The sequence below is a fragment of the Cryptomeria japonica genome, chromosome 10 (genome assembly GCF_030272615.1).
Source record: "Cryptomeria japonica chromosome 10, Sugi_1.0, whole genome shotgun sequence".
Lineage (NCBI taxonomy): Eukaryota > Viridiplantae > Streptophyta > Pinopsida > Cupressales > Cupressaceae > Cryptomeria > Cryptomeria japonica.
Window position 1 is genome coordinate 665,369,604 of NC_081414.1, and position 23,137 is coordinate 665,392,740.

Consider the following 23,137-nt stretch of genomic DNA (forward strand, 5'->3'; position numbering starts at 1 on the left):
AAATCAACTTCATTAGGGGATGTGCTTAACAAGATTCAATCCTCCATTTCTGAGGTGGTGCTTTCTTACACTTACAAAAATTGGATCATTTGAGGTCCTTTTCTCATTGGGACAATTGGGTAACTTGGAAATGGATGTCACTTCAAGTCATTCCATCTCATGGGGCTTTAGCATTTGGCTTATCCACTCTTGCCAAATGTAGGCTAGCTAAATGGATTCCTCCCCCCAATTCTCATTTAAATTAAATTTTGATGGGGATGCTAAGGGTAATCCGGGCAAGTCGGGGATTGGGGTGGTCCTCTTTGATCATAATACTATGATTGTTAAAGCTGTGGGTAAATTTATTGGCGTTGGCTCTAACAATTCTGCTGAATTTCAGACATTATCTTTTGGTCTTGATCTTGCCATCTCTTTGGGCATCAAGGATATTATCATTGAAGGGGATTCAATGTTGGTCTTTCAGTCAGTCTCTACTAAGAAATGTGCTTCCTGGCATTTACAGTACTTGTTAGATCGAATTCTTGCACAATTGAAGTGTTTTTCTACCTTTACTATATCACATTGTTATAGGGAAATAAATGTTATTGCAGATTATTTGGCTAACAGGGCTGTTGTTGAAAGTGCTGAGTATCTGGAAGTCCCCCCTTGGGATATTCCTACTTCTTGCATTAGTATCCTTTATTAAGTTTGATTGATTGCGGTCTATGGCCTTCATCACACTCCTTGTTGGGTGTGAATTTTCTTTCGTGTATTACATCAGGGAGGGTGTTGTCTGGTCTTATGGCAACATTTTTGTTGATGGCGTACTCAGTAAGTATTTCCTCATGGAGCAAGGAGGGTTTTGGTGCTACATCCATTTCGTTTGTACCCTGTCTATTGAATTGGATTGGCACTTGTAATCAGTTAACCCTTGCGCAGTTGGTTGAGTCGTTGAGTTATTTTTCATGGAATGATGCTTCCTAAATCTCATTGCATGTTAGCAGAAACCATTTTGCTTTATTGATTGATATTGGCTAATTATAGTGTGGACACTCGGGCTCGAACTGGTCATTACTAGTTTCCTTACTTCACTGTTTTGAGTTGGCATATTCTTATCATTTGATCTGCAGGTTGGTTATTTCAATTTGGTAGTCATGATAAGGTGAGTTTGTGTAGGATGGTTTTGGTTTATGATTGTTTGGTAGCTTTCCTAGCTTACCGTGTACTTGCATGATTGTGTAATAATGGCTGCTATGAGTTGGCATAGTCTTACCATTTCATCTGCAGATTGGTTTGGATTTGGTAATTATTCGGGGATGAGCTTCTATAGGATGGTTTTGGTTAAGCATTGTTGGGTAGCCTTCATTATCCCAACTTGCTTTCTTCTTTCATGATTGTGTTATGATGATCGATCATGCTATGTTCACTCCTCTTGCAAGTAGACTTGCTTATCATATTTTGGTATGTTGGTTTCTGCTCATTCTGTGTGGTTTTGTGTTTGGCCTTGGTCGCATTCATGATGATAACTCTTTTGGATTGGCTTATATTTGGGCTCTGCCTGTTCTCTTCTCATGTTTTTCTCTTTACTCTAGCAACTCTTCTTATGAGTTAAGATGTTCTGTTTTATTCGAAAGGTATTGGTAAGGTTTGGAAGTTGGTGGTTGTCTTCGAGATCTTGGAACTTGCAGATGGTTTGGTATATGAGATGGTTTCTCATCTTTCTGCTATTTTCTTGTCTTCTCCTATGGCCTATTCTTTGGCTTGGCCTCATTTTGGTTCCTCCGGGTCTACAACATCCTCTCCTTCTTCTTCTTTGGATTATTTTGTGTTTTCTCATGATGTTTGTCTTGGCAGGTTCTCTTGTAGTGATTTCTCTTCTTGTTCTTGGTCTCATATTAATCAGTGGATTGGCGAAATGTGCTTTATAGACAGGGGTGGCTCGAGCTCGAATTTTTGGCTAATCCTTTAGTTTTTTGGATGGATGCTATTCTTCCTAATGTTTCACAGTGACAGTTTTCTTGTGTATGCCTCTTATGGAAGCTTCCTTTATATCTAATGAAGTTATTATGTAATTGGGGAGGGTTTTGGTGGACTGTGCCCAGGGGGCCCTTGTAATGGGTAGATAGGATTGTGTATTTTGACCAATACTGAAGGATTTTATTACTGGTTCTTTCCCTTCAGTACTCTTTGAACCAGACACCTTGTAAAAAAAATAAAAAATTATTAATATAATTAAGTGGTTTACCCACTTTTATCAAAAAAAAAAGAAAAAGAAAAGACCCTTTATAAACAGATTAGAACTGTTTCTTTATTGCTAAATGAACCCAAAGATATTTACAAAAATAGGTAAAACCATATCTATAGATTTCTTAAAAAGGGAACCATAATCTTTAACCATTGATCCGAAAATGGAATCTTGCAAATGAGAAAAGACGCTTAGATAAGGCTCCTCTTGGGCTACTTGCCCCACACACATTATATTTAAGGGAAGTAATACATTTATTAAAAGGGGGCCTTGTATAAATTAATCAACTTAACAGGCTATGCCCATGGGTTCCTCAAGTAAAATGGAGATTTTATTAGAACCCCTGTGTAGTGAAATATTCACTACAGCTAGACAATCTCTCTCTACTATAGCATGCACTGTATATATTTCCAAATTCCATACGTCATGGTTTTCCTTGCATTTGATTTATGGACATGTTCTATGTCCACAGTATGCTTCAAAATAAATCTCACTACAGGTAGATAGCTATTTTATTAGAACTCATGAATAGTGAAATATTCACTACGGGTAGACAATCTCCCACGCTGCTATAGTATGCATTGTATATATCTGTGTCACTTCGGTTTGAATATATCATTATTTTCTTTGAATTTTCTTTATGGACATGTTCTATGTCCACCATTGATAATCTATAAGGGGTGCTTCAAAATAAATCTATATCGTTCTACTAATAAGCATGAAGCTCAACAAGATATATGTGCTCCCCAAAACAAGATACGCAAACTTTGAACATATTGGTTGAAGTGAGCCCATGGTTCTCATTATAGTAAGTTATTTTTGTATGTTGTATGAAAAAATTCAGTCACCCCATACTAGTGTAATAATATATGTGTACTTAATCTGACAGTTTTTGCAAAAGGATTCAAGCCATACACTCATATTGGATCAGACAAATTAGTCCTAGGAACATAAATAATCAGATCTAACAAACTTCTCAAGGTCTATACAAACATTCTCAAAATGACATCAAATTACTAAAGCTCCAAAGATTCTATGATTTAATTTTTAAATGGACTCATACAATTGATGAGAACCAGTTTGAATCAACGCTTTCTCTCTCTCTTAACTAGATATCTTTGAAGTCTTCTGTTTTCTGATTGCCATAACATTGACAGTTTCCATTACTCAACTAAGGCATTTGCGATGTAAATCTACGTTCTTGTTCACATAGGTGTAGGGGTGCACACACAAGAACCTAGTCAGTTACTACATCATACCTGTAGACTTAATTTTAATTATTTAATGTATATCTATCAAGTATAAATCACAAAAAGATATATATCAGAGCATTGAGACTCGGCATATCTCTGCAGAAATTTGTAGATCGGATAGATTCAAGTCCATGATAGAGCCTGCAAATTTGTGGTCTCAATTCACATGCTAGACAAGTCTGCAGTGAAGACGCACAAGTCTGGTCAGACTCGTGAAGCTAACGAGTCTTTTAAAAGCATTAATTTTAAAAAAATACAATTAAATCAAAGAATTCAACCGCCGATGTGGCATTACAACACCTAAGTAACCTTTTCCACCCTTATTTGGCCATTTTGTTTTTTCACCCACTTTTCAAGTTCACACTTCACCTAATTTTTGCTTGAAGGAGCTGATTTTTTCTATGCAAGGGCTCCAGAAGTAATTTTCGTATTCTCTTTCTTTTTTAACATTCTTCCAAGTTTCCATGTTTCCCTCTTCCCTTGTTCTTTCTCTTCTTTCATCATCTTTGTTTTCATAATTTCTGCTCATTTTTGTTTACAGAATCTAAATTTTAAATTTTAAAATGGAACAAGCCCTAAATTTATAACCTTATCTTGTTCTTTCTTTAAATTTGAGAATTTCTGAGACCTTAAACTGATAATAATAAATAACTAGTTGTGGACAAGTTAAATCAACTTTCTTTTATAGATGCACACTTGAGAAATACCACTCAATAGGTCATATAAACAATTATAACCAGCACGTAGATTGGGCATCTCAATGCAAAAAGATACCTAACATGTTGTTAAAAGTCTCACCTATGACAACTAAAAAGACAAGACAATTCCTTTTGTTGTTCAAGTTGCCTCATTCTGTGAGTAAAATGTATAAAAATTCTAAATGAAAGCTTCGATCAGAAGTCCCATTTATGTAAAGACATTCCATATTCTAGTCATGGAAAGAAACTACAATGTATCTGCTACATTAAGATTTTCTGAGACCTTAAAAAATTCAAAAAGATCAACCGGCTATGAGGTTGAATTTAACTCATTACTTATATTAAACAGTGTCCAACAACAAACATAGGCTTCATGCAAAATTATGAAACTGCAATAATGACTGCAGGTGTTGTACTCTTGTTTGTCTTACTCTTCCCAAGCTAAGGATAAGTTGTCAATTCATGCTATTGAAGGTTAATGTCCGTCGTGAGAGAAGCTTCACTGCTAAGTGATAATTCTCATTTCTTGTATTATATAGATTTCATGATGAATAAGCAATATTTACAGTCCAGCTACTACTTTTATAAGTATAGCAAGGTAGGCTTGCACCCAAAATATAAGAGAATTTGCCGCAAACTTATTTTGAGTTCTAGAGACAAGCAAAAGTTCATTGAGTGAGCATGACATGCTTCAACTTAACTCTCTAAATTGTGAGTTAATAAAACTCTTATTACTAATAACAGAATCTACCAATTCCCCACTGTCCATATGCATTCTTCACAGCAGTACAGTATTATGCCTATTGTAAAATAAATCTTTATTAACAAAGACTTATTGTAGAAATAGACTTAATATGATACGATGTGGTTAAAGGTTTCTTTTACATAATACAAATAAATACAACATCCTTGCTTATTATACCATGTACATGTATTTTCAGAAACACGAGATTGGATTCTACAGCTGTATTTAGTAAAATGTAAAAACGTTTTCTCTTTTCCTACTTCGAGGATACTTGATTATCTTATTTTTTCAAAATTTGGTAATCCTGTGATGACTTCAAATCTAATATCACATTATATATGTTACATTGTATGATCTTCATTTTTATTTGAGATTTTAACTACTTATTTGCAAAACTATGTTAAACTTAAATTATTTATTAAATATTCACAGATTGTACAAGTACTACCATACATACTTCTCAGCGCATATCACATATATCAAGTAACTGCAAGGTCTCCTTCCCTATCTGTATTTGTTCATTTCTCGACAACAATAAACAATTGTGGTATTGATATTCATAGTTATACAATGATATTGTCAATGATTTACACTATTTTTGGAATCTTTTCACTGTATATAAATGTTTTCAATAATGTTATTATAGTACTTGTAGTTATAGTATAAAAGCTCTTCCTTGGATCTCCTCTAACCCTTGCTGCCCTAAGCACTACCGGTAGTAAAACTTGAATCCTTTCCACCTCCACATTCGACAAATAATCAGAGGGCTTATAACCTTCTTCTCTGAGGTAATCAACCCACCAGTTGTTTCTAGTAGCTGCCTTCAAATGGAGCCATTTAAAGAGGAAATCAACATTTCTCAATATATCTTGTTTCCTTTGCTCAAATGCATCTTTGTCTCTCAATTCCAGCAGGGGATATTTCTTGATTACTACCTCAGGGTTAGGAGCCTCCCCTAATCCTGCTGCAACGCCATAGTCTTCTAGAAATGAGATCATCATGTTGTCATCGACACTCTCCATGGCTAAATCTAGGTTACCCAAAAATTCCTTAAAATAACTCAGCTAGGGTATTGGGTTGAAAGTACTATCAAATTGAAGCATTCCATTGAAGATAGATCAAACAGTTCTGGAATAGATTTCTTATTGGATATAAACCAGATATGCTTAAACTGTCTAAAACAAAAGTAAGGTATTGAAAACAATATTATTTATTTCTTATTGGATGATTGAGGAATACCAAGAGCTGACAGAATAATCTAGGGGAGGACCCATAATGGTCTCAAACCCTTCATTGTCCATCATCAGCGTTGATTGAGTGAATACCTCTGAAACCCTCAGCAATGGCGAACTGCAATTCTAAAACTGAAATCTGCTACTATAACCACACCTACACTGTTGTAGCATGCATGCAATGATTGAGACTGTTTGCTTGGGGTGGCATCCACGGCTTGATGCTCAGGATTTGTGTCCTTAGCATGGAGTTTTGGTGGTAGACCAAAAATAATATAAAATCATAATGATTGTAGAATACCTCCTTTTCTTCCATTGTAGCAACATAACCCTCAACCTTAACATATGCGCTCCACCTTCAAACCAAAACTTGGCGATAATATTAGGGAAAAGAATAACCCTCAGCGATTATCCATAAGGTAGGAAGAAGTCATAAAATATCTAATTTATCTTGGCCCCAAGCCATGATTGAAAATCAGGAAGCCACTTAAGTGAACCGGACCCCACCACTTATTGAATCAAAAGACTTCTCTAACTCAGAAAATTGGCTAATATGGAGAAGAAACATATTTAAGCCTTATTAGGAGAAAAAATAACAGGGGCTAGAGAAGGGACATGGCATTCCTCCTTGAAGACACTCCTTCATAAATGAATGGTCTCACCCTTTTGAATTCCTACCATTAACAAGATGGCAACAAAAGTGGCAGTGATGTCACAATTAACACGGTATCGATATTCTTATTAATGTGTTCTTCTCCCATTATTTCCTTAACCACTCAACTTGCCAAATCATCCAACTCATTCAAAACTCTACCCCATCTCTTGAATTTTACTTCTCCCCTAAATGCCATAAGTCTATTATCATTTGAAGACACTGGAATCTTAAGTTCGACTCCATTTTCACATTTTTGCAACTTTCCTGATCCTTCCTTCATTTAAAGTTTATTTGATTACGACACATAACCTAAAAACTATCAACTAGAATGAAATCATTAATACTACAAGAAATTCGAAAAAAGGATATTACACATGACTTGACACGTATGAAGAGACTAATGGTTTTATGATACTATCATTACAATCAAATAGCTCTCATCATAATTATGACAATTTAACTATTTTATCATTGACAGGGAGATGAGTGGCTAATATATCTATTCAGCATATCCTAATGCCAACTCACTTTAAATGTGAATTCATACAAGTAATTGCTATATTAAGTTATAATTCAAGTGAATAGAAATATTATTTTATACAAACCCGATTCCTTAAAATTGATATTAAGCTCACAAACATATCAACCTATTAAACTAAGACTCAACCTTAAAGTACTCCCTCCCACAAAGCAAATTATGGCAAATAGAATTCATACCATCTAGACTTAAATTCTAAATCTGTCATGTTTCTATACCATATAACCTAATCTATACAACCAATTTTCTCAATAATATATCCATCTGCTCCCAAATTTGCAAGTTTATTTGCCTCTGTAGTCCCTTCTTTGTAGATGTGATTGATCATTATTTCGTCAAAAAAATCGAATAATTGTAAGGCTCTGCCCAACCTAGAGTTTAGTTTCTAATTTAGAGTGCTTGAAAGGAAATACAAGAAGAAGGAAATAAAAACAAAATTCAAGTAAGTTTATTGATGAAGTAAATGTTACCAAGAGAAATGCAGAAACCTTGGAGCAATCACCCAAATGTGAAGAAAGAGGCACAAGAACTTGTGAAAGGGGAAAAGCAAAGAAAAACCCCTTGTGTTATTATGAATGAGGCAATGCCTAAAATGTGTGTGCGTGTGTGTGTGTGTGTGTGTGTGAGAGAGAGAGAGAGAAAGAGAGAGAGAGAGAGAGAGAGAGAGAGAGAGAGAGAGACTCTTTACAATAATGCCATTAAGAAGAAATGAGAGAGAAGACATCTCTTAAATAGAGATGAGGAGAGAAGTTACAAAGTAACTCCCAAATATATGAATGTCACCATTCAAAAAATGTGTGTGCCATGTGTCCATGTCCTCTTAAGGAGGAATTCTAATATTCCTTAATAAAGGAAAATAAGAAAAATGACTTGTCCTCACACATGTACTAGAGGGAAAATTACATATAGGGACTTCAAAGGAATATCCTAAACTAAATACAAATAAACCTAAGTCAAGTAAAGATTAAATATTCTAACACCCCCACTTAAGGTTTACTTGGGGAGTTTACATCAAACCTTTTAGTGGGTTGCAAACCAAGATTTTTACAATGAAATTGGAACTTCTCTTTACAAAGTGGCTTGGTCAAAATATTTGCAACTTGGTCTTCCCCCTTGCAATAGAGGAGTGAAACTTGCTTGTCTTCAATTTGTTCTCTAATAAAGTGGTGTTGGAGAGCAATGTGTTTTGTCCTTGCATGGAAAAATAAATTTTGAGCCAAGGCAATGGCACTTTGGTTGTCATAATACAATAGAGTTGGTTCATGTTGAGGTAGACCTAAATCTTCAAGTAGTCTTCTAAGCCACAAGGCTTGTTTGGAAGCATTAGTTCATCCTTTGTACTCAGCTTCAGTGGATCCAAGAGAGGTAGATTGTTTCTTTTTACTATTCCAAGAAATTGCTCCCGAACCAACAAAAAAACAATAACCACAAGTAGATTTCCCACCATTTGGATCTCCACCTAGACCGGAATCAGTAAAAACCTTTTTAAAGTAAAATCAGAATTTGCATCATAAAACAAACCTACATTAATAGTTCCTTTTGTTAATTTTAGGATCAGATTGATAAATATAGATGGCAAAATCAGATAATCAAATCATTGAACACAAAGAACACCAAATACCCTAGGAAAACCTCCCTCTTGGAAATGAAAAACCCAGCAACTAAGTCCAGATCTTTATTAGACAAATGAGTATGAGACTTTACAAATGTACTTCAACACAAAGTATTTAGAACAACAGGGTAAGCACAATAGCATAACACAATAAGAATTTATCTGGAACACAACTTGCAAATCAAGGAGAATATTTGTTATCTTTCAAGTTCGCTGTCCCTAGAATGAAGTTATTGTCATTAGGGATGACTTCGCTATTCTTGACAGTATCTTCATTGTCCTTAAGTATATCTTCGTTGACCTTGGAATGATGTTCGTTGACCTTAGGAGAAGGTTGTTGCTAATAGGAATATAATTCGTTGATGATTGTTGCTAAATGAAGAGTGTATTCACTAAGTGTATGTCAATACAATGAGTAAGCCTTTGTATATATATGTGACTCAGCCTCCCAATTCACTCTAGGTTGGCCCTCTCAACTTGGCACCAAAACATAGGGTTAAAATTACAAGATACATAAGATAGGGCCTACCCTATTCACAAGTTACAAGATACATTCAATATAGGACCACAAGTTACATCGCCCAATTAGGGTCAGGCCAAATTACAAGTTACATTTATATAGGGCCTGTCCTATCCACAAGTTACATTATATATAGGTCCTGCCCAATATTCATAGCAAGACATAATTACAAGTTACATGTATTTGGGCCCAGACCTAAGTGGTTCAGATTGCATGAGAGGTAAAACATAGGAATTTTAATTGTCATTGACAACATTAAAAATTCAATAGTTAGGTATCCGAGCTAGCTACAATTTTCAAGACCTTTAATATATCTTAAAATTATTTTAGCAACTTTAAATTGTGTTTATTGAGGTTTAGACATGAATCTTGAAAACAAACCAACACTATAAGCAATATCTAGCCTAGTAAGAGTTAAATAATTCAAACTTCCAACTAATTGTCTATACAAAGTAGGATCAACAAGTGGGGTTTTCATATCAAGCATTAACTTAGTGCCTAATTCAATAGGAATTGAAACATGGTTAGCATTATTCATTTTAAATTTGTCTAAAAGATCTTGAGCATATTTATTTTGAGATAGAAAAACACCATTACTTATTTGCCAAATTTGCATTCCCAAGAAATAATGTAAAAGTCTTAAATCAGTCATTTGAAATTTTTGATCAAGTTGAAATTTAATTTCAGATATCAAATTATTGGAACTTGAAGTTAGAATTAAATCATCTACATATAAAATAATAATCACAATGTCATCTTCACTATGTTTAATATACAAATCTGGATCATTTTTACTTCTAATGAAACCTTGAGAAAGAAGGAGTGCATTAATCTTAGAATACCATTCTCTAGGAAATTGCTTCAAACCATAAATCGATTTCTTTAACTTGCAAACTAAATGTTCGTTACCTTCCTTAACAAAACCAGGAGGTTGGGACATATAAATTTCCTCATGTAAATCACCATTAAGAAAAACACTTGTAACATCCATTTAGTGAATAGGCCAATTCATTCTACAAGCTAAAGCAAACACAAGTTTAATTGTAGGCATTTTAGCAACAAGAGAAAATGTTTCATTATAATCCAATCCTTCTACTTGTGAAAAACTTCTAGCAACAAGTATAGCTTTAAATTTACTAACTTGATTATTAGCATTCAATTTAGTTTTATAAAGCCACTTGCAAGAAACAAGATTTTTACCATGAGGCAAGGGAACTAAATCCCAAATTTGGCTAGAAATTAAAGTATCAAATTCTTCTTTCATTTCTTTTTGCCAATGTGGTTGATTTTTAACTTGATCAAATGTTTTAGGATCATTAGAATTCATAATAGTAGACATTAAAGCATAATTACAATAATTAACTCTTCTAGCTTGAAGTCTATCCATTCTAGCAAAGTATTCATCACGATCTTGAATTAAAGATTTAAACCATTTAGGTCTTTTTTTATAAGTAATGTTTTCATCACTAGAAAAAGAGTCATGAGGAGTAGAGTTATTATTATTAATATCATCACTATCACTAGAAGGAATAGAAAGAGATGCATTAGGAGTAGGGTTAAGAGAAGGAGGTTGGTCCTCCACAAGTACAACTTTTCTTTGAACAAGTTCATCATCCTCCACTTTAGAACAATCATGAATGCCTTTTTTTGCAATACAAACATCTCTTGCAATTTTTACCTTGTTAGTAGTAGGATTGTAAACTCTATAACCTTTAGTATTTTCATCATAGTGAACAAAAATAATAGGAGAAGATTTAGCATCTATTTTTGTCTTTTCTCCTTAGGTTTGTGAACATAAGCCATGGAACCAAAAATTCTTAAATTCTGCAAATTGGGCTTTCTACTAGACCAAGTGTCTTTAGGCTTTGGTAGGTGTTCTATTAATTAAATAAGTTTCACAAGCCATAGCTTTAGCCCAGAACTTGTAATCCATATTTTTTGCATGCAATAAACATCTTGTCATTTCCACAACGGTCCTATGCTTCTGTTCTACCACACCATTTTGTTGTGGTATATAAGGAATGGTAAGCTCATGTTTAATTTCAAAATATTTCAAATAAGCATTAAATGCATTATTGACATATTCTCTTCCATTGTCAGTACGAGGAATCTTAATTTTAAAACCAATTTGCCTTTTTACAAACATGTGAAATTCAGTAAACATACCAAGCACTTGATCCTTACTATGAAGGAAATATATCCATGTTCTCCTTGAAAAATCATCAACAAAGGTAAGAGCATACCTTGAACCTTTGATAGAGGGATTCTCCATGGGACCCAATCACTATGAACTACATGCAATTTATATATGTCCTCCAAGATTGACCATGAAGAAAGGGTTCCCTATGGATCTTACCACTCATGCAACCATTGCAAACAATTTGAAAATGAACAATAGTAGGCAATCCATCAACCATATTTTATTTTTGCATCAATGAAACATAATCAGAATTGAGATGGCCAAGTCTTTCATGCCATATAGTAAAATCAATAGTAGTAAGCAAGGAATACTTTGTAGGAGCAAATTCATAGAACTTGAATAAGTTATCAATATCCATGAATTTAGCAGTAGAAATAACATGATTAGTTTTTGGATCAATGATATAACACATGCCCCTATAAAAGTTAATCTTATAATATTGACAAAGTTTAGGAACTGAAAGCAAATTTGATTTTAATTCAGGAACATAAAGAACATCATGCAATTTCTCATTAGGGACATTCACGTCACCAACAACTTCAACTTTGCAACTATGATTATGAGCTAATTGAACATGAATAATGGAAGTATCAATATGCAAAGACTCAAAACATTCTTTATGCACCAAAATCTATGAGATTTTGTCAAAATCAAGAGCTCAATGAAAAGTATAAGAGAGACAAAATAGATGATAGGAATAAACTATATTCTATCAAGATGAAAATATTGATCAACTAGATCATCAATCATTACATTGTAATGAATATGAGCCTGCTTATATAGGAAAGGCTATATGGATATGTGAGAACACAAATATGACATGTGGCTCAATAAGAAACAAGGGTACGTAGAAAATAGGTGTGGTAGGTAGGAGAAATAATAAAATATTCCACATGAGGTGGATCACCCACCGAAAATGGAATTATCACTCCACAATAAGTGGATATGATAGAGTAGTAACAAGATCAATACCATAAAAGGTGAAAATTCTCCTACACACACTATCTCAATGTGGCACAAACACCCAAGTGTCTCATACCCAAACTACTATGAAATGCATGTACCTAAGTAAACTTAATTAAGGTGTAATAATATCCATGATGAATAATTATTTACACCAACACCTCCCCTTAAGTGCAACTTAGGGGAATGCACTTAAGTCTACAATGCAACTAAGCAATGCAAGATGGGTCCCAACTACTAGGCCATGTTAGGTACCCATGTACAAATGCAAATGCATGCAAACCAATGCAATGAAATCTCTCACAAAGCGGGGAAAGAGAGAAAAACCCAATGGGAAAAAACTCTCCCCCAAAAGAAAGATGAAAACTATATACAAAGAACTCTCATAGAAGTATGTGCAGAACAAAACCCCATGTGAGGAAAAAGTCCCCCCATGTGAGAGAAGAAAAAGAGAGACTAGGTAGCCCCCCCTCAATGTAGAATCTGCACCAATGGTAGAAGCTCAAATATGAATGAAGACACTACTCCATGAACATCGAACAACGTTCCTCCTCGTAGGAAGAAACAAAACCAAAGGTGTGTCCATGAAGTCTCCCCAATCATGAAGGGAAGATGTAGAAAAAATACTCATGATGAATGGAATCTTTGAAAACTGCTCAAGTGCCCCCATGTCAATGCTAAAAGATACCCCCTCCAAAGGTGGTAATTAAACTGCTCCACACTATTGAAAAAGGCACTACAAGATCTAGTGGAGAAGAATGTAGAACAATATCCAAAGACTCACATGTCTCCTCGAAGGATAAAGAGACCTTCTCCAAGTGTTGTACAAAAGTATCCATAATCATGTCAACCTCGAAAGAATGATCATGTAGAGAATGCACAAGAGGGTAGGAGTGGTCCCTTGCAACAATCGAAGAAGGATCATTTTCATCAAAGAGAAGATGAATGTCATCAATGACGTCTCCCAAATCTGCAATGTAGGACTCTACAAACAAACTTGCAATGTTTGTCAAGTAGGCATCCCATGAAACTGAAGTTGGAAGACATGAAATATCCTCCTGCACTGAATCACATGAAGGCAAAATTGTCACACTATCTGCATCATCAGGTGCAATAGGTGGTGTGATATCAAGAGGAGGAGATGAAATGCAAGGCTCAAGACCGGGGTCACATGTGAGAATCCCCAAGTTCAAGTGCCCAAAGTTCTCAAAAAATGAATCATCAACATAGGAAGAATCAACCTCATCAATAGGACCAAAATGTGAAAAAAGAGTACAACCAAGATGCATGATCAACTACCCCAATCTCAATGATAGCTCCACAAGTCTCTAATGAAAATTGAATCAAGTGCGAACTCCACAATTTTTTCTAGTTGTCCCATTTGTGATTTGATAGATGGATAGAAGATTGTTTGTCAAGTGGGGTACATACAACACATCATTGAAGGAATTATCTCCAATGGCAATAGATCCTTTCCCAATCCCATCCATGTATGTATGATTGCCCATCAAAATCTACGTAATGTGACAAGGCTCAAATGTAGAAAACATAGACTGCGAAGATAGCATATGATGAGAAGCCCCTGAATCTAGAAGCCATTCAAGTTGAGCTTTAGGATCAACCTTAAGATCAGGTGGTGCTGTAATAGTTCCATTTACATAATGAATGAGTCTTTTTTCCATTAGTTTACTTCAAGATTTAATCTTCCATGAAGCATTATTGTGAAGAGTTAAAAGTAGAAATTTAGGAGAACCCATAGCACCAAAATGAAAAAAAAATAGGATAGAGAGAGGCACAATCACACAAAACACCCCCAAAAATTACTCAATCAAGAAACCGCCCCCCCCCAAAAAAAAATAAAAATAAAAAAAAAATGGTGATTTGACACTTTATACTTAGTCCGTATACAATGGGCCACTTGCAAAACAAGGCAAAGTGGACTTCTGATTTTAATTTACGACTTCTCAAAATGAGATACAAGAGACTTCAACAAATACTGCTAGTGATCTAAACTAAGATCCAATTAAATACAAGTACCAAATAGGCCAAAAATGACCAAATATTGAAAGTACAATTCGTACTCAAAATTACTACAAACAAATGGTAGATTATGAAAGTAGACGAAAAATTATACACTTTAAAAAAAAAACAACACCTGAAAAGGAGGTCGTATGACCCCAAACGAAGCCTCTGAAGTTGCAAAATTGGGGATTAGACATGTATAGTCATGAAGATCTACAATTTCTGAAATACCCGTCAATCAAAATTAGAAAATTCTTCCACCACTATGAAGAGCATGAAATTCTAGCCCATTTCAAAAACAAATGCACCAAAAAGGAGCCAAAATGAGCAAGATATGGCCTCCTGAAGTCGGACTGCAAAATCAAAAAGCTAAATGAAGAGGGGGTAGAAAAATTTCAAAATACTAATGATGTGGCCCTGACATCAGCAAATCATGATCTTAAAATTGAAGGTCATTTGACTGTTATCAAATTGTCGCTCCCTCCCTACCAATCATACTGAAAATGCCACATGGTGCATAGGTGGCATTGCTGACTTAGCGTACGGATGCATGTGTCCTACTTGGTGTTTGTATGAAATGTTGACCGTGGGCCAATGGTCGCCTGCCACGTGGTGGATGCGGGTCCCATCAGGTTTAATGCCTGTCGGAGAGCTGGAAGTGGCACAATAAGTAGCTTGGCAGATGTTGGAAAGATCGGGTGGCAGTCATGTCATCAGGTCCTCGGGCCGGAAAGTGTTGGAGGTGAATGGTCGGCAAGAGAGATGGTACGGAGTATAGTCACTGGCGAGATCGCCAAGGCTGAAATAGACGGTCGTCAGGGCCAGAACGCACGGTCATCGGGGCCAAAATAGATGGTGGTTAGGAGACGATGTAGTGTCGCTGAGGTGGGCTGCATAATCGTCGATGGGAGGACTACGACAAGGAGTAGGCACCCAACGGGGAGGTACACGTTGGGGATGGGGGTTACTACAGCAAGGACCACAGACAACTGGAGGACTAGAGTAAGGATGTCGGTGTCGGGAGAGAAGAGGTCGGCAGTGATGGCGAGTGGGAAGTGGGGGCCCACAGATATAAATGCCCTTGCAAAACTTTCATAAACCTGCAGAAAGCATGCAGATGGTGTGAGGGCATAGGGGGGGCGGTATACCCAAAACAATATTTTTTTTGGAAAAACTTTTGTAAGTTTTCTGCGAAAGTGGTAAACCACTTACGCCTTTTTTTTACAAAATCCATACAATATACCAAAATAGGTGAAATATTTCCTCTCACCAAAATAGGCTGACTTTATACTCAAAATTCATGGAAACAGCCTCTCGGACGCAACCGTGATGTCCAAATCATTATATGAAGCCCCCAAAAATAGTACCTCCCCAGATCCGAAAATTGAAGCCTCCAAAATTATCTCTCCAAGACAAATCAAAGAAGCCCTTTAGGCTTTGATACCATGTGAGATTTTACCAAGATTAAGAGCTTAATGAAAAGTATAAGAGAGACAAAATAGATGATAGGAATAAACTGTATTCTATCAAGATGAAAATACTGATCAACTAGATCATCAATTGTTACATATAATGAATATGAGTATGCTTATATAGACAAGGCTATATAGATATGTGAGCACACAAATATGACATGTGGCTCAATAAGAAACAAGGGTAGGTAAGAAATAGGAGTGGTAGGTAAGAGAAACAATAAAATTCCACATGAGGTGGATCACCCACCGAAGGTGGAATTATCACTCCACAATAAGTTGATATGATAGAGTAGTAACAAGATTAACACCATAAAAGGTGAAAAATTCTCCTACACACACTATCCCAATGTGGCACAAACACCCAAGTGTCTCATACCCAAACTACTATGAAATGGATGTACCTAAGTAAACTTAAGTAAGGTGTAATAATATCCATGATGAATAATTATTTACACCAACAGAATCAATAATCCACTCAAGTGGTTGAGAAACATTATAAGTACATGTAAATGCATGACGAGATGAATTACCATTATTATTACCTTTGTTATAATGAGGTTTATGTTGTTGATTATTTTGATTATTTTGGTTCATGGGCTTTTTACCATTTTGCTTCTTAAAACAATTATTAGTCACATGATCATCCTTACCACTATACATATAATGGGGTCTCTTAGAATAATCATTCTTTTGATTATTATTAGAATTGTTATAATAGGATTTAGAATGAAATTTATTATTAGAATAATAATTATTATTATTATTATTATTATTGGATTTAAAATGATTATTATGATTTTGATTGTTAGACATAAAAGCATATTCACTATTTTTAAGAGTACCAAACTAAATTAATTTAGCTTCCTCTTGACGTAGAAAATTACAAAAAATATCATAAGTTAATTGAGTAGCTAAACTAGGAGCAAGTTGCGCATGAATATTAGTAATAAATTGTTGAAATTGATGAGGAAGACGTTTTTTAAGAATAAGATGAATTAAGCATATATCAACTAGAGTAACTCCTAAACCAGTTAATTGACCATTAATAGAATCAAACTTTAATAAGAATTCATTCATGGTTTTAAAATCCGTATACCGAAGATCTTCAAGTTGATCTTGAAGCTGAATTTTTCAAGATTCATTTGAACTATCATAAGTCTTTTTTTAAAAATTTCTCATGCTTCATATGTTTTTGTACAATTTCCAATAAGAATATACAATTCAGAAATCATCGAAATACCAATTAAACCAAGTGCTTCCTCATTTTGAGCCTTCCACATGTCTTGGTTGGCTTGAGGAGCAGTTGAAGCAGACTCAAAGGTTTTATCAGTAGCAACATCCAAAATGTGCTTGAAAAGAAAAAAAAAAGAAATATGTATTTTCCATGAATGATAATTAGAACTATTTAATTTAATTTCCGGAATTAATGTAGACATAGTTGCAAAATAAAAGATCAGAACAAAAAATACCCCCTTTTTAAATTGAATAATAATTTACTATAAAATAAAGTGACAAAAAAAGTTAAAAAACTTTTTATTAAAAAAAACTTTATTTTCAATTCTTTTAATAATAAATTTAAATTAAAATAACTTTTAATGTAATTAAATAAACTTTATCTTAAAAAACTTAAACCTTGAATAAAATGGAAAACAAGTTATATCTAAAAATTAAGAAAATAATTTTAAAAAAAATTTTTTATTAAAAAAAAATAAGTTTTAATTTTTTAAAACATTCTTAATATCGATAAGAAAATGTTATTTAGGAAAGTTTCAAAAAAACTTTATTTAAAATCTTTAAAAATATTTTATATGAGAAATTTTGAATAGATAAAATTAAAGAAACTTTTTAGATTATCTCATTTAAAGTTTCAAATCTTGCAAAATTAAAAACTTGCCTTATTATTGAAACTACATATCTATGAAAAAACTTTTAAACTGAAAACTTTGCAGAGCTATTACAAATTGTAGAGGTAGAAGAAAACTTTGCAGAGCTATTACAAATTATAGAGGCAAAATCCAAAAGTGCATACATTACAAATTATAGAGGCAAAAATATTTTAAACAATATTGAACCCAAAATAAGTTTCATTTAGATTTAAATTTAATAAAGGATTGAAACAATATTGAAAAATAAAATGATTAGAGCAAAGAGAAATTAAAATAGTTCTTGAATCCGCAAACATAAATAGTTAGAAAAAAAAATCAATAATAATCTGCAAGTGAAATAAAATGTTAAAACCTGCACAAAATAGAATGATTTAAAACTTTAAAAAATTGAAACAAGTCTTGTAAAATAAAATATTAGAACCTGCAAATAAATAGAGAATGTCTTGGCGGCAAGCCTTCCAAAACCAAAACTTAAACAAAAAGAAAAAAAAAACTTTGGCGGCAAGCCTTCCAAAGCAAACAAATTAAAGAATGCGGGAAAATAAAGAGGTTAGAGTAGAGTTTTGGTGGCAAGCCTTCCAAAACAAAAAAAAAAACTTTAACTAGAATCTAAATGGATTAATCCTGTAAAACTTAAATCATAACCTGCACAGCCAAATGTTAAAGAACAACCTTCTTCTCTTCTCTAAAAACAATGCCTCCAAGAAAGGTGAGCTCCACAAAATATTTACCTTCATCAATTTCAACTTGAAACAAGGATTAGAACCTACTCTGATACCATGAAAGGAAATACAAGAGCAAGGAAAGAAAAACAAAATCCAAGTAAGTTTATTGATGAAGTAAATGTTACCAAGATAAATATAGAAACTTTGGAGCAATCACTCAAATGTGAAGAAGGGGGCACAAGAACTTTTGAAAAGGGAAAAGAAAAGAAAAACCCCTTGTGTTATTATGAATGAGGCAATGCCTAGAGAGAGAGACAGAAAGAGAGGATTGAAGCTCTTTACAATAATGTCATTAAGAAGAAATAAGAGAGAAGACATCTCTTAAATAGAGATGAAGTGAGGAGTTACAAAGTAACTCCCAAATCTATGAATGCCACCATTCATAAAATGTGTGTGCCATGTGTCCATGTCCTTTTAAGGAGGAAATATAATATTCCTCAATAAAGGAAAATAAAAGAAATAATTTGTCCTCACACATGTACTAGAGAACACATGATTTGGCACACAGTTTTTGGTAAGGCAATTTTGGCAGATTCTTTTTGGATGACACTTTTTGGATTTTTCTCATGGGTGTTGCCATTAATGTCAAAGGGGGAGATTGTTGGAAAATGCACACTCCAATGAGAAATTGTAGGTGATTGAAGGTTTTGTCATTGATGGCAACCTTGCAATCATATGATACCTGCAAGACAATTATACCGACATCGGCAATGACAAACTCTACACCGGCACACAGAACACCGGCAGTGAAAGGAAGGATACCGGCACCTAGGTCGACAAGAATTTTGTTGATAATATATTTTGTAATTAATTGTAAAATCATTGTAAGTCGACATGGCGAGTTGTAATATACTCATATATGTATGAGATCATTGTAGAACATTTTGTAATAAGGTGATAGGGAAATTATGCAAACCTAATATGTGAATTTTAGGTTAAGGGTTTATGTATGAAGCAGAGCTAAAACCAGTACTGGATCTAGCATAGCAGATGCTATTTTGAAGCAGTACAAGACATTGGATTATTATAATCCATTTTTGTAAGTCAGTGTGACTTCCTTTTGTAATTGAGTAGTGAGCACTAGGTACTTGGTCTTCCTGCATGTGCGGGCCCCTATTATAGTAGTAATATTCCTTTATTGGCCAATAAGTGAATATTGTGGGTCACAAATCCCACTGAGATTTTTCCCACATCGGGTTTCCTCGTTAAACTACTGTGTTATGGTGTGCTTTTCATGTTGATGTTGTTACTCTTGTTTATTGCATTATTTTTGGTTTACCGGTACATTGTATTGACATGCTTTACATGTTTTAATTCAACTAAATTAACAAACAGGTTAGATACCGATTCACCCCTCTCCCCCTCTCAGTATCTTTGGGAATCCTAACAATTGGTATCATAGCTTGGTCCTCTATTTTCAGAAGTCTAACAGCTTGAGGAAGATCTTGACATTGGTGGAGATGGAAAACTTGAGAGAACAATTGAAAACAACTCTTTCAGACTATGATGCAAAAAAGGTGAAGACTATCAAACTTGAAGATGATCTAAAGGTTGCTCAGGATATTATTCAAGTGCTTCAAGAAAATCTTACCATTGCAAGAAATAAGAGAAGAGAACTTTGTGAAAAGATGCAGAATGAGAATGATGAAAAGGAAACTCTTAATGATCTGGTAAACAAGCTAAGACAAGAGATCAGTACAACACAGATTGAGATGCAGGATATGACTATGAGATTTTGTAAAGAAATTGAAGATAGGAATAGAATGAAGAAGACTTGGCCATAAGACTAAATGATGCTGGAAATGAGAACACAAGACTTAGTCATGAAAATGATATGTTGAAGACAAATTTAATGCACACACAAAATGACAGAACTGAACTCATAAGACAGAAAGGAATCTTGGAAAGTGAACTAACTGCTGCAAATCATCACAAAGAAAAATTTAAGAAAAGCTCAGAAGAACTTGGTGACATGCTGAAGAATCAGAAACCTAATGGTGATACAAATGGGCTTGACTTTGAAGTTGGTGAAAGCTCCGGTACTGCAAACAATCATGATCATAGAAAACTGGTAAGACAACCTACTGCTTACAAATTTAATGGCAAATGCTTTAACTGTAACAAGTATGGTCATAGAGGAAATCAGTGTAGATCTAGAAATTATCAGAACACTAATACACCCATCGATCAATGTTCTAAATGCAACAAAGTTGGTCATAATTCAAAAAATTGTAGAATGAATGTAAGATGTTATGTTTGTGGAAGATTTGGAAATTTATCTAATGAATGCAGAACATATACTAGCATAGGATATGGGAAAGCTATTCAGAAAAACAATGTGACTTGTTATGCCTGTAACAAGATTGGACACATTGCTAAGTTTTGTAGAAGCAAGACCTCACTGGCAAATAACAAAGGTCCTAGTTTGAAAGGTAAGAAAAAGGTTGAAGAGGTAAAGAAATAATTCTCAAAACAATGGATTAGAAAGTCAGATCAGAATGTTGATGTGAATACTCCTCCACTGGCAAAACATAGTAACACTCCACCGACAGGAGACTCTTCATCTAACTAAAGGAAAATCCTTTGAAGGTTTAGCAACTAAATGAGAAACATGCTATTATTCCCTCAGTTGATGGTAAGAAGTTGAAATTACTTCTATACCGACAAATAAGTTAAGTCATTACTTAACCGACAAGCATTAAATGTGGTAGTTGGAGACAATGATATTATAAAGCAAGTGTTTTGGCCCCATTTTTCATTCACCGAGCATTGAAACTTTCGAGAGCGTGAAAATTTCCAAGTGAAGGCACCCTTAGTGAAGCAATTCATCAAGCAATCATTCCTTAAGGCAGATAAAGGTATTTATAACCATGGCTTCTTCATCTACTCCCGAATTCATTGCAAACCCTACTGTTGTTGAAGTAGTTAAGCGCCCTAGACCCATCTTCAAATTGGTTCCCGAAATTGCTAAGAAAGATGATGACATAGGTGCATTCTCCCAAATCCCTAAAGGAGTAGTTTATGCTGAAGACCCTAGAATGTATATACATTCTATATAGAGGAATTGGTTGATGATGAAATCAAAAACATGTATAAATCTGTAATTTGTGATGAATTCGAAAATGTCAAAACTGAACACAAGATAATAAAAACCCTAGGTTTTATAGAAATTCTTAGTATCCCATATTTTCCCAAGGATATCATAAGAATTGTGCTAAGCAGGGTTCATGGTGAATTCTTTTGGTTGAACTCTATTCACAATATTAGTAAGGAAGCTGTCAAAGCTATAACAGGGTTACCTTCCACCGGTAACAGACCTGACAAAACCAAGAGAGTCTCAAATGACACAGTGATAGACCTAACTGGTGCAACATTTGACAAGAGAAATGATGTAACAGATATCAATGTCAAATTTATCAGTATGATCTTAGGCTACAAAACTACACGTGTAAATAGGTTAAACTCAGTCTCTAGCCTACGCATTAAAAGTGCCTATGATATGGTAAATGATAGTGCAAGGATAGACATATGTGAATGGCTTAAAGATGAACTGATTGATAATTTGGGAAAGATAAAGAAAGACAAAAAGGGAACATTCAGATTTAGAAACCTACTTGTTTGTTTGATGTTGTACATAACCAAACAAGTAGCTAGTATTGGTATTAAATTTTTTGGTTTTGATATACTGATAGGCAAATAATTGTTAGATTTACTGAACAACATGGGAGAGAATAGGGAAAAGAATATAAATGAGTATTTTTAGAAATTGAAGGCTCGAATGAAAACTAGAGTCAGATTGTCACAAGCAATTGTGGACAAATATAAGGATGAAATATGTTTTGTAATAAAGAACGATGAAATTTGGATGGAGGCAGTTATTCCTAGAACCATCTAGGTAACTGAAATGGGGTATGAAACTGATGACAACATAATAGAAACTTATGCAAAATCCCTTCTAGAAGCTCCAAAGGAACCTGAAGAAAAAGTTTTTGGCAGTGCTAAAATAATAGAAAGCCAAATTCAATTAAGAAAAAGGGTTAAGAAGGTTGAGGCAACTGTTAGAAAAGGAACCCGACAAGCAAAATCTATCAAGGAAGATGTATTAAGACAAACCAGTATTAAGGAGAGTAAACTGGAAGAACTTCAACCGGAAGTTCATCTATCACCGGTTGCAACTTCCTCTAAGAGTGACATACCGGCTAAATTAAAAATAGTTGAAAGGAAGAGAAAAACTTCACTGGTACCCTCACCTTCTCCTAGAAAAACAAGACAGAAGCAACAAGTAGTGAGGCCCGCAGCAAAGAAACTGACTCCAAAGAAAAATAAGATGACCCCTAAGAAGAAGACTCAACAAACTATTGCTCCCATTGATAAAATTCTCAATGAAAT

The 23,137-nt window shown here is 34.4% G+C and overlaps 1 protein-coding gene across 1 annotated transcript; it reads left to right on the forward strand.

Annotated features, from left to right (window-relative positions):
- Window positions 1-211: 211 nt before the first annotated feature.
- Window positions 212-685, forward strand: LOC131859122 (uncharacterized). Its single transcript, XM_059212668.1, has one exon. It carries the CDS (start codon window positions 212-214, stop codon window positions 683-685), a length of 474 nt encoding a protein of 157 aa, XP_059068651.1.
- The last annotated feature ends 22,452 nt before the right edge of the window (window positions 686-23,137 follow it).

Bases quoted from the DNA above. Each gene is read 5' to 3' on its own strand.
- LOC131859122 (XM_059212668.1), top strand. From the start codon at position 212: ATGGATTCCTCCCCCCAATTCTCATTTAAATTAAATTTTGATGGGGAT.